This window comes from Symphodus melops, assembly GCF_947650265.1.
Source record: "Symphodus melops genome assembly, chromosome: 12".
Lineage (NCBI taxonomy): Eukaryota > Metazoa > Chordata > Actinopteri > Labriformes > Labridae > Symphodus > Symphodus melops.
Genome location: NC_136702.1, coordinates 20,074,139 through 20,087,728, shown reverse-complemented (window position 1 = coordinate 20,087,728; position 13,590 = coordinate 20,074,139). Strand labels below are relative to the sequence as shown.

General features: G+C 41.4%; 1 protein-coding gene across 3 annotated transcripts in view; it reads left to right on the top strand.

Annotated features, from left to right (window-relative positions):
* Positions 1-13,590, top strand: part of tmeff2a (transmembrane protein with EGF-like and two follistatin-like domains 2a) — a 167,958-nt gene that overhangs the window by 131,361 nt on the left and 23,007 nt on the right. For all 3 annotated transcript variants that reach the window (XM_079358201.1, XM_079358200.1, XM_079358199.1), the window contains exon 5: positions 12,694-12,790. In XM_079358201.1, the coding sequence (XP_079214327.1) occupies positions 12,694-12,790 (97 nt within the window). The remainder of the gene's footprint in view (positions 1-12,693; positions 12,791-13,590) is intronic.

Here is a 13,590-nt window from a genome sequence, read left to right as displayed (position 1 = left end):
AGACACATGACTTATTGAAGGAATAAACCTCAGATGTTTCTTAGATGGGGATAAATTGTTGGAAAAAAAGTGCGACTTGTGAATTTTTTATGAAGTGCTTTTGAAAACTAACCCTGGTACTTAACTGTTTACACACACACACACACACACACACACACACACACACACACACACACACACACTGGTCTTAAAATGTTTTTTAAGCAGAGGGGGTTGATCTTTGGGGCCAAGTAACAGTTGGCTTTGATTATAAGTTTGTTCTTTCAAGCTGAATGATTTATTATAGTGCACACAAGTGTTTTATATGTCTCTTTTTAGAATTATATTCATGTTGAATATAACTCAACATCATTTTTTAAATACAACGTTTTTCCTTCCTTTTCCTTCAGTATTTGAATTTTATGTTGACGTTGCTTAAAGCTGTGAATACGTCCAGTTCGGGAAAAACTCGTTATAGTGTTGCTTTAACTGCCTTTTTTTTTCTGCAGTATCTCATTGTATCTCATGCAGTATCTCATTTCTTGCCTTCTAAGACCCCCCCCCCCCCACACACACACACACACACACACACACACACACCTCATCTTTGTCTGACAGGCTTAAACTGAATACAGGACCTATGTGAACAAGCAGCTCAGGAAGATTTCAGCGGCAGGCTGTCCTGAAATGTACGAGAATTTTCAGGAGTGCATTTGTGAAAGTAGCTTTACAGAGTCTCAAAATCTCAAAGTCAGTCGTGACTGTGCATACACGAGAGCCTAGAGATAGTGCCCGAAAGCACAATGCAATAAGACCAGCTTAGCAAGGAAGTAGCACTGGAAGTAGAGGGGAAATTTGCCCGACTTTTGTATTACTTGTTAATTTATGTGTGTCAATCAGTGGAGACCCCAACTTGTTTCCACCCTTCAATGCTAAGCTAATGCTCCCAGCTTTGTAGCTTCATTGCATAGACATGAGAATGGAATCAAGCTGTTCAACTTGCGCCCAACAATATTTATTTACAGACTCTACATCTTTACTCAGGAGCAGTCTGGAGTTTCACCATGGGAAGTGTTCTGGTTTTCCCTTTGTCATACATTTGTAGTCTGAGCTGTATTGACTACGGTAGTAACATTTCAGCAGGCTTTGGATTGCCTTTTTGATAACATGTGCTATATAAATACACTTGCCTTACCTTGCCTTAATGTTAGGAGATACAAAAAGCAGGCGGAGTGTTAATCTGCACGAATGGCATAGCAGATCCCATCAGTGGTAATCTAAAGAAAGATTATTTATTTCTACAAACAGATACCTGCATAGTGAAGCTAACAATCCATTATAGCTCAAACCTGGCTTCACCAGTACATCAGAAGAATTCTTATCCGTTCCCAGAGTGATGTATTGTCTATCAGACAAGAATTGGTAAGTGGACTTGAGCTTGTAAGGCGCCTTTCTACTCTTCTGACTACTTTCAGCGCTTTTACAATGCAGATTACATCTAAACATTCACACACTGATAGCACAGGTTGCTATGTAAAGTATCTATCAGTATTAACTGATTCTATTCATACACATTTAAATGCTGCAGGACCTGGGGATTGAACCCCCGGCCTTCCGGTTGAGCTGCATCTGACTCTACCTCTATGCTGTTGTGATAAATGGTTATTGCAGATGGGTTACGGTCTCAGTGATCGAGTGAATGATGATTTTCTTAATTATCAAACATGTTTTGATTGTAATATAAAAACATGGAGCCCTTTGGATGACATTGTCACATGTGTCGTTGCTGCTGCTTCAATTTGGTAATTAACAATTCATAATAATAATAAATTTTATTTGAGGGCGCCTTTCAAAAAACGCAAGGACACCTTACATGCAGGGTTTTAAAAAGACAATAAAACATAAACATAAAAAGTTAAAAAGGAGAAATTGAAAGATTTACATAACAATAAAAACAGGAGTGAAATGGATGGGTCAGAGTGAGTATAGGCTTGTTTGAACAGATGGGTTTTAAGATGTGATTTAAAGATTGTTAGTGAGTCAATGTTACGGATGTCAGGTGGCAGGGAGTTCCAGAGGTGGAGGGGCAGAGCGGCTGAAGGATCTGGACCCCATGGTGGTCAAGCGGGCAGGAGGGATGAGGAGGCTGAGGGAGGAAGATGATCTGAGGGTCCGATTGGGTGTTTATGTGGAGGAGTTCAGTGAGGTAAGGAGGGGCGAGGTATTTAGCAAATCTATTCAACAGTCAAAAATGACGAGAAGCCATTCTCTGCTTCAGTCATTTTTAATTAAATTAAAGAATTTCAAAGGTAAAGACAGGTCAAAGAAGTGAAGTGTTTTGGACAACCTGAATGCACCTCTCCTGAGCTCTTGTTGGCTGCAGATCTTTGCCAGGAGGGAAACACGGTCACTGAGCCATTCAGGCGAAAGGAGAGAAGAACAGAATGCTGGGTCTAATCCTCTCAAAGCTTTGAAAGATGTCATAAAAGTTTTAAAGCCATAATTCTGTTTTTTTTAATCCATTCAGAGAGGCTCTGGCCCAGTCGGGGACCTTGTTCATGATTCCGTTTAACAGCTGCAAAGTCACCAGCAAAGGTAGTTGTACCTGTCTGCAGCTGTGTCACAGTGCTATGGGATTTGGAGGGTTAGTTGGAGGTCATTGTGTTTGTGCTGTGCTAAGTTTGAATGAGAGTTAGTTCAGGGGAAGGAGGGATTTTAAACTAACAATCATGGACACAGTTGAACTTTTCAAAAGGCCAAGCCTTGTCTGAAGTTAGAGAGGCTGTTGTTTGCAAAATGCATTCACTTCTAGCAATTGTGAACTCAGCAAACTCAGCAGGCTCTCAATCCAATTCATTTTACAGTATTGAATTCACTCCTCTATATGTCAAAATAGCTTTGATAATGTTGTCCAGTCTCCATATGAAAAGTAAAAAGCATAGAAAATAAGGATTTTGAATGACGAGTGATACCTCCACGTCAACAAACTGATTGCTTCCTTATAATTGACATGTCCACAGGAGGTGAATGTGTTAATGGAGTGTTAATGATCCAGAGGTAAAGGAAGGTGCAAATTGCACTCCTCGACAATGCTTCATTTATTCACTACCTTTTTTGCGAGGCGTGTTTTGGCTGTGACCTTCAGAAGAATGGCACGTCACTAATTATTATAGGCTTCTCTGGAATACATCAGCTTGTCAGAGAATGTGATCCATGGAGCTTGTTATAAGTGGCAAGTTTCTGATGAACAGCAGGTTAAGGGCAGTAAACAAGAATCTGAAATGAAAGAAACCTTTGTTGTCCACAGCAAAGCAAAATTATATTTTCATTTGACATGGTGCTTCACTAACAGTGTTTTGACAGAAGTAATAAGGTCAAGGAAAGTAAAGAAGCAACATTTGGATATGAAAATGCTCCTTTTCATGCAGGAATTATAAGTGAATGCCATCATTTCTGATTGGGTCCTGCACAATAATGAAGAATGACACTGAATCAGAGAGTCCATCATCCATGAGGGATGAGGATTGAGATCAGGTCAAAGTGGGCAAAGTTCAGTCACACCTCTAGACTGTCAAGAATAGATTTGTTTCAAAATCTGCTGTATGTCAATTTCAGAAGTCAAAGAACAGATCACTGCTCATACAAAGTATACTGTATGTAACCCTGTCCTCTGCCTGTTTGTTAATGTTTTGCTTCGTTTATCACGGGTCGGTTCAGGGCGGGGAGCTAATGTGCTTCCCCAGCCAATGACAGCACATGGGTGAGTTTAGAAATGGATTCAGCGGTTGGAAGTAATTTAAAGCAGCAAATATGAAAGTCATGGACTTAGCGCCAAAGAGGACCTTGGGTTGGCTTTTACTCGCAGGCGTTGAATTGACCTGCCAGTGCCAAACACCAGCGGTTAGCTTTTGCTAGCCTGTGGTAGCTTTAGGTGCAAGCAGTAAGCATTCACACTACATCCTGTAGTGAGTTTGGACTTCTTTAAAAGCTGATTTTTGCTCCTGAGTGAAAGCTGAAGAAACCAGATGGTTAATTGCGGTTTAATTATTCTTTATTGTCAAACTAACAGAAACATTTCACCATCATCAGCTCAGTGCACGGAGCTGTAAACACTGATATAACACTTAGCCTACTGGTCCGCTGCTTACTGAGGTTCCACACCATACACTGTATTATTTACAATAACGTCCACACTAACAGGTTTGGGACGTTCGGGTCATTTTGTGTCAAACAGTGAAGGGTCTTTGGTGTTGCACGTTTTAGTTGCAGTGTTAGGCACAGTCTCCAAACTCCTGAAGTTGTAGAAGATACTTTGAGCTGGCAGGCTCAGCGCATTTCTTCTTTGTTGCTAATGCTAATTTTAGCTGTGTTTTCATTCCTCTCTGAATGTCTGTAAGGCCCCCCCCCCCCCCCCCCATTTGATCAAAAAAAAATATATATTGCAATAATTATTGTTATCATTTAATCGCCCAGGCCTCGTGGAAGGGCGTGTAAAATGGTTTGCATCTTCTTTTGTATTCCTCTTTAGCATTGTTTTATAATTATGCCTTGATCTCGTTGCACTTTCGGAATATGGAGTGTGTTTTCAGTTGCCCTGCCAATCCCACCAAGCATGTTGATAGTATCATTATTCATATCGAAGTCATTACTGCCCCGTGTTTGATTCATTTTGTCATTTATGTCACTGGAACAACCGCCCTTGGCTCACTTTTTGGAGCAGCTTGGCTTCTCCTCATCGGCCTCATGGCTGATAAATGACTTTGTGAAAAGTGATACGGTGTCCTGCAGGGGAAAAAAAAAATTGAAATTGAATCCTGGCCTCTGTCGGCAGTCTCATCTGTCATCTTTTCAATATTGATGTCCATTATGTTTATGGATTATTTGACTGTCTTCTGTTCTCTGGCCCAGCTCGCCCTGTCAGATCGGCCACTTGGGGCAGCGGCCCGTTGATAATGTCATTTTGATTGATGGCTTTCAAAGTTTAATTGTCAGCATGGTCTTCTTTTAATGGAGCTTCCCAATGCAACAGAGAGACCACGTCTCAGATGACTCAGATGAAATCAAGCCATGCACACTGCTTGCAGTGAGATGCAGATACAACATAGATTCAGTATCATAATCCCGGGCCATTATCAGCTATCTGGCTCATGTTTATTGCTTCCTGTATCACCTTTCATAGATCGCATGTCAGTTTACTGGAAGAAAACAGCTCTCGCTAAGATTTATCACACCTGCCAATAGGCCTAATTTTGTTTTGCTGGCATGGTGCAGTTATTCTGCTGCCTGTGTACAGCTCTTCTGGAACACTCAATGCAATTGAATCTATGTATATGGAGTGATTTATCATGAACAGAGATAAAACTAATGCAGTCTGACGCAACAGCCTTGCATCCACTGCTTAGTGTTGATGGAACTTCATGGTGATTTTGTAAGCTTTTGTGTTTCTGTTTATTTGTACGGTGTTTAACAAAGAGCTGTTTCTAATAGTATCCCCACTAATTTATCTGAACGAGGGTAGGCTTTAGTATACCAACACTCTCCTCTTATTCTGTGTATGATGTTTTTTAACCTGCGTTGATGAACATTCATTAATAATTAACAGCTTTTGACTCATGGATTGTCCTTAACCAATTCTCCACATACAATATCTATTTCAGTTCACAATAGTGATTGTATGCATTTTTAATGCTATATAATGACATTGTACAACAGTGTCTCCAACTCATGTAACCTCCTCTTTATACCCACGAGAGCTAAATTAGCCTTCCCACAGGTGGTAGGCAGCTACAGGCTGTGAAACAGTCATCCGGGCTTATTAAAGGGCCAGTAGATTGGCCCTCACAGTTAATGATTGAAATCAATGTATGAGGGAAAAGATTGGCCTGCACACCTGCTCAGATGCCAAAAATCACATGTCTTGTACAGATGATAATTTTTGAAGGTGATCATTTTTGAACAAAGGATGGGGGCCACACCCAGATGTATTTATTTTAACAACAATAGGCTGATAGGCACTCGGATGGCAAGTGTGCTAACATATTCAAAATGTCCCACGTCCGTAATGATCACCCAAACAAGACTCTTTTTTTCCCTTGTCAGTATACTATGGCTGCTAGAGGTGCTGCCTGCCTGATTATTAGCATAGATATCATTGGTATAAGCTGCTGCCTGTGTAGTCTCATATTACATCACATAGCCATCACCCATACAATCTTTACAGATCTATAGTTGCTCCAGGGTTGGTTTAAAACATGTTATGTCTGAGCCTGTCTTCTTTGAAGGGTGATTCAGTAAGAATAGTGAGCCATGTGGGGTTAACATTGAATCTGTTTTAGATACCACACACACACACACACACACACACACACACTGAGATGTGGGGAATATCAGCCCATGTTTTTTTTTTTCATTCCTCTCTTCTGTCTCTCCCCTGTGTGTTTGCTATCAAGGTCGCAGTGGTCTTGCTCTGTTTTCCAGGGATGTGTGGGCTTCATTCATCATCCCTATGATAGCTGCATGCTACAGTGCCCTAAATCTGCTGTCTGTGTTTGGGTGTGTGTCTTTGTGTGTGTGTATACAGCAATGTGGGGTTGTTTGCTCACTAAAAGAAATTGTTCTTGCGATCCCTCCGTATGTTCATGCAATTAAATGATTCCTTTCCTCGTTGCTCCCACTAAAACTGCTATTTTGTTTTACTGATTGTCTACAGGCAGAGAGGCTGTAACGCACCATGACTGTTTCCTTGTACTGTTTTTGCTTATGTTTTTTTTTTGCTCTGTAGGCTAGATATCAGCTCCAGTTTACATCTGCACAGTCTGTGCTTTGACTTCTCTGGTGACTAAACACTCCAGTGGTATTATGCAAAATTGACTGTACTGTTGTGATAATGTAGCCATTTTACAGATTTAAATGAGAGATAGGATGTTGTTCCAGCCTGTTCTCACAGCCAAGTTGTCACATATCAGCATTGTGTCAGCTCTTGATGTGTGATACAGACACACAGGCATTACATCAGTCTGTCAGATAATTTCAATACAAACCAAAGACGGTGTGAAACATGGGTGTAGCTCAGTGAAGTCTCTAATTTGTTTCTGTTGAGGCTTTATGAAGCTCAACAATCGTGGCCGTCATATTGGAAATGCCACCTCATCCTAACTTTAGATCAGTCTGTAAACATGCAGAGAAGATGGAGCTCAGACGCGTCTTCAGGCAAACAAGAAAACCTATCGGACCAATCAGCCGCGCGTTGTGTTTTTGTTGCTTTCTTTTCTTATGTTGTTGTTTGAGATGGGACCTAACGCAGAATTTCTTGGTTACTGGGGCCAGACGAGAGTGGACACTCAAGGGACTGCAGCTTTTTGAACTTCCATTGGCTTTATTTCCATTTTCATTGGATCGTCACATAAAGAGTCGTGTGAAGTCATGTAATGGGTCTCACAGCACATAACATCATTCATTACCATCATTATATAATGTTATATATATGTTTTGTCGAGTTAATATGTTAAGACAGAAAAGCTGCTCTGCTAGCTAAGTTAACTAATCACCATCATTTGACGCTAGAGGAGGTTATGTCCATCAAGTGTCTCGCCCCCATATTTAAGGCCAGACCAGCAACATTCAGTCATTTACCATTTTATTTGATCGCCATTATCTTTTCCACTTATCAGTGTCTTACTTTCTCTTTTTTTCCACTTTTTTTTTTTTTTTTTTTTTCATTTCAGTCCCAGACTGATTTTTCCTCTTCATTTTTCTACAGTGACTTGTCAAACTGTCACAGTTTTCACAGGAATAATTTATCTGATGTTTAGCACCGCTACAAGAGTGAGTTATGTCATTGCACATATTGAGCCTCTCCTTTGTCAGCCTTCAGGGGCCGTCTACTGGCCTGGGGTCCCTACTGGCCTGGGGTCCCAAGTAGTTGTCTTTGTGGCTATTGACAAGCTGCACCTCTGTTTGTGTTTTGAAAACTTAGGAAAAGAACTTGTAATCTTTACTGAAATCCCTTTGGACCATGATACCAGCATGCCATCTGAAATCACCTTTATTATACCTTCTTTGTATTCATTGTAGATTAAGTGCATAGTCATGTGCTAATCTTATTTATACCTTTGCCTTCGGTGAGTTTGTTCCTTTGAGGTTAAATACAAAAAATGATGCACCTATTTCTTCTTCTAGGACAAATCTATAAACATCACAAATGGAATTTATGGTTGTAAAGGTTTTAATATTGTTATACTCAGTGGTGCAGTCCTTGTTTCTGTCTTACAACCTACATTAGACAAACCAGTGGACCAGTGCTTGCTTCCACAAAAGCATCTCAGCCTGCTGCCGTGAAATGAGCTCAGAGCAGGTCACGCTGGTTTTCCTCCCTCACAGCAAACCTTTGCTATTTTCTAGAGGGAAAGCTTTTTGAGTGCATGAGTAGCATCACCAGAGGAGTCTCGGGTTTCTCACGGTGTTGATTTCAGTTGTGTTATCATGAACTTGTGCGCATACAAGCATTTACACAGTTTCATCTGCAGCATGGCTGACACCAGGAGCAGTATCAAAGATGCTATTTTAGCCCTGAATAAAGGTTCATGCAACATTTATAAATGAATGACCATTTACGCTTTCTTTCTTTTTATCTCTTACCCTTGTCGTCTCACCATTAACTCAACCTTCACGGTCAAATCTCGTCTTCTCTTTCAAGTTGCATCTTGGTTTTTTTCTTACCTATGCTCGCTTCCTCTTCACTCTCCGTTCTTCTAAAGTCACACCACAGCTAAGCTTACAACAAGGAATATTGTGTTTATTAAGGGGAGCAGCTGGAAACAAGAGGAACAAATCAAAGAAGGGATTTTTTTTTGTTGTACTTGTCACAGATCAGGCGAGTCGACCGGTCTGGTCCAGGCATGGATCGATATGAGGTGATGTAGATGGTGTTTGTAGATGGTGTGTGTGTGTGTGTGTGTGTGTGTGTGTGTGTGTGTGTCTGGGGTGGGTTGGGGGGGTTTGTAGAGGTAGTAGAAGGGCTAATCATTTCAGTCATTATCCAGCCTTGTCTCCTGATTTGAGGGATTAGGAGACGCAGAAACAAGGGAGATGTTGTGTTCGTGCTACAGGAGACTCTATCAGGGATTTGAGGAGAGGAAAACACTGCCTGTCCCCAGTTGCCTTTGGTAATTGGGGCTGCAGTACTGTGTGTGTGTGTGTGTGTGTGTGAGAGGAAGAGTGTGCATAAAAGATGTGTCAGGACAGAGAGAAGAGGGACAGGAGACAGTGTCGGCATCAGTGTCACACATGAACGTGCACACCTGTAAGAAACACCATGACTCTCCTTTAACAGGAGAGCTTACGTGCTTGCCTGCCCACGAGCTGTTATGTGGAGCCGATCGTTTGACAGAGTGAAGCTAAAGAAACCAGCTAGTGAGAGCCGGTGGAAATTTCACACATCACTTCGCACAGGACAGTATGAAATAAGTACAGCCACAGTGAGGTGATCAAAGAGTCACCAGGCTGGCTGATTCAATCCTGCCTGACCAAGACCTTAAACTCTGACGTGAGGAAATCACTTTCTATTAAAGTGTTGGGGATTTATCGGCTTTGTTAAATTAGTTAGATTGTTGAAAAGGAGACGTGACTGAGTTTACTTCGTCTGGTTGGTGTTTCATGTTTAATGTTTAAAAAAAAGTTAAGTATGCATTAAATCACACTACAGACTTTCAAGTACTCCTGCTGATATAGGAGGAATTTATTTAAGTGTTTCCAACATTTGCTCAAACACTGTGAAATATTTGCAAATTTAAGATGTGATTTATTTGAGACACAAACCCCTGCGGTTACATACAATGCTGATTATTAATAACAGATAATATAATCATGATTTTCAATATTCATTCTTCATTCAAGATATCTGAATAACTATACAGGGTTTGGAAAATGTTACATTTTCTTTCTGTATGTCTTTGTACTTTAAGAATTACTGAACCAACTTTCGAATTAGATAAACTAATTTTCCCACAATGCAATTGACTGATTACCTCTTGAATAAAACTCTTCTTCTGAACCAACATCTCACTTCTTATTATATGTATCAAATCCGCTGGCGACAAAAGGCCGTCGTAATGAACCTTTGCTTCACAAATCTTCGCCATAATGAAACTTCGACATCACTCGCATTACTGGGACTTAACACACTGTCCCAGTGTGTGATTTTTCATTGCATAACGTTTTGTTAAAAAAAAAACAAAGAGCAGTTGCTTCACATATAAAGCTGCTCAGAAATGCACACACAGCGCGTTCCCTTCCCACCAGTTCAGACGTTTAACAGTGATGCTGTATTACCCTGTAAACCCCTCTGTCCCTGTCTATTAATGCCTGCTAAGTGGTGAGATGTTTTTACTCTACCATTATGCCTCTGTGACATTTACATCAGCGCTGAGCCCCTAAGTCAACATGACCTTGGTGACATCCTAAATGACCCATCAGTGTTCAAGCTTCTTGACCACTCACTTAAAGCTACAGAAACAATTTTATCTCAGATATAAGTCGATATCACTCAATTTGTTCACCAGTCAATTAGCCTTTCATTTGAGTTTCAGTGTATTACACTAACAGTTCTCTATTAGCAGCAGAGTGTGCTATATGGACTACAACAATGCACGAACATGCATATTTACCTTCCAGTTCAGTGACCATCTTGTCTTCATTATAGTGTATTTATTTTCCACCAGTGTGTAAATGTGTATCTATATCTACAGGCCGAACAGATATCGGCCTTCATATCTCTATCACAGTTTGTTTCAATCACTATTGATATTGGTACCCTCCCCAAAAATCTAGTATCAGTCGGTCCCTCGAACACAGTGGAGTGTCTATATATTTTTTATTGTACATTTCTCTTCAGTTTTTTTTTGTCTGGAGCTGCAGATAAACAGTTCAGATGTGTTTGTCCAGAGGCTCATGGGCCTCCGCGTTGAACCTCACAGCTCTAAGTTTTGTTAAACTATTGTGAAGGGATATGAGAGACAGCTGACACAGGTTCAGCCTGCACAGCTTGTTGTTATTAATCAATCCCAGGTTTTCATTCTTGTTTCTGCCAGCTTTGCACATACCACCTCTGGTCTTTCTGGCAGAACATACTGTATGTATCTACACACTCAGTAAAGCATCAGCCAAAATGATCTACAAAGCCATATATTTTCCATGCATTCAGCTGCTTTCATTAGTTATTTTTTTATCATACTTGACATTTAAGGTGCAATTTGAAAACTTGAAATATATATATTGTATTAGATTGTGGTATTTGTTGAATATCTGCTGGTATTGGCTCCACTGGTGGGCTACACGCCAACGCAGCTTCACACCACAGTCGCTATCTTGTCAGTCGTGTGACCTGAAGGTAAAGCAAACCGCAGCTGGGAATACAGAATGTACATCTTTCCACCTGACTGCAAATGTTCAACATTCAGAGGACACGCTGTCGCACCGGCTCGGCTGCCTTCCGACACCTGCAGCTTCAGAACCAGCTTGAAAAAAAGGAGGAAGGGGGGAGAAAAGAAAAAAAAACACTGGGAGCCAAAGCAGGACGTTGGAAAGGAGCTTAACATCCTCTGCAAAGGAACTTCTCACTCATGTAGGCAGTATTGTGTTTTTTGGACACGGGCAAAAGATGAGAAATGAAGCTGTTGGGATAATCTTAGCCAACGGCGACAAAATCCAAGCTGAGTGTTACGGAGGAGGCCCATAATATTCTGACAGTATTCAACAGTGAAAGACAGTGAAAGTGAAGTTAACCGACTTCGACCTTAAAATAAGAGCCGAACCAGACTTAAGCTCGACAGCAGAAAATCAGGTTAAACCTCTTCACAGCAGTTCTTTCCATTTCATCCAGCGTGTCGCAAGGGACGATGAGAAGTAACAAGCGTTCAGAGGGGAAAATGAAGGAGGGGACACAGGGGAGCGATGCACAGTGGCTGCAGTGTGGGTGTCTGTGCATGTGTGCGAGTTGGGAAGATAAAAGATGTGACATGGGGAAATGATGCCAAGTGCCTCCTTTTTCGTCTTCTTTTCCAAAGTTGTCCTCGTGGGGCCCACTAAGTTTAAAAATAGAGTTTTTTCTAATGGAGGAGTGGGCCGAGGGGAGAGCGAAGATGAGTGAAAGCGAGCAGAGACTGGAGGAGTCCTCTGTGGTACGAGAATGCAATTTGAGATTGGCCGGATTGCTTTTTTTTTCTCTCTCTCTCTCTCCTTCTCTCTTCTCCCCCTTGGCCGATCATGAAGCGTGATATGCACCGACGGGGTCCCTAAGCCGCCATAAACCTGACGCCAGTACCCACACCGCCGCCAAGGAGCCGTCGCACTCACAGCGCGAGAAAATCAGTGTGATGAAATAAAAGAGGGTCTCCAGAAAGATCAGCGGGGATATTGGGAATGATAGATGAGAGTCAGGCGATGGGGGGGGGGGGGGGGGGGGGGGGGAATGGGGAAAGGATGAGGGAGTAAGCTTGGGTGGGATTATGGGGGGATATGGCAGAATGTGAATGCACTTGAGTTGTCCGAGGATGATTTCTCACGGTCACATTGCATGTGAGCGGTGCATGGTTAAGGGCCTTTGTTACAGATTTTCGCTCCCTCTGACTTAACCAGCAGGGTTTAGCTAAAATACTCACACAGGAAGTATTGTCTGGGCTCAAACACGCATTGAATGATTTCTTTTGTCTCTTTCAGGAGGAGAGGGCTCAGCAGAGGCGGGGCAGAAGGAAACATCCACCTGTGATATTTGCCAGTTCGGGGCTGAGTGTGATGTGGACGCAGAGGATGTTTGGTGAGTTTGAACACCATAAAACACTTTTTGTAGAGTTACACATCTTAACCCCTTGTCACCTATTGTCGTGAATTTGCATCAAACCGCTTCCGCTCCAAATGCAGACAAAATAGCACCCGTATTCCTCCACTGTCGGTTGATGCACTTTCAATACGAACCTAGGAACCTTTTGCAAGCATTAGATTGTCATTGGACCAGTCGGAGACTAAACATCTGTTCTATGTGTTATTTTATGTGCTATTGTCAAATTCACTTTCTTCTTCTTCTTCTTCTTCTTTAATTTAGCACATACCTGAAAGTAGAAACACTTGTGAAAGAAATGTTTTAATACTTGGAAACAAATTCAGCGGTCTAGGGGTTAAATCAAATGATCTTGACTCTCATTAACACTGTGTTACAAAGCACTCCTCTACACTTGTGATTGTTGCCATTCAAGGTTCCTGAAAGGGCTTTTCAGCTGGATTAAGTTAATATTGATGCACCCTGATGATCTAAAAAGCAAACGAGACCATTCGCAGCAAGATAGATTGTTTATATATAATTATTTTAAAGGCCTGAAACCAAAGCCGCAGGCTTGGTATCTGATTACGTGGTGAACTGTTAGCGGAGACGTGCCCTATTTTGCCCTGTTTGTTTTGGTTTCATGTTGGCGAAAGCTTCTGTTGTGATTTTGAGGAACCAGTTTCTAAATAATTCAGAAAAAAAAACAGAGCATGTTTTATTTCTTTGTGTGAATGCAGCACGCTTCTGTATCATCTTTCATATTGTTTGAAACCTGTAAAGTTTCATGTTGTAGCGAG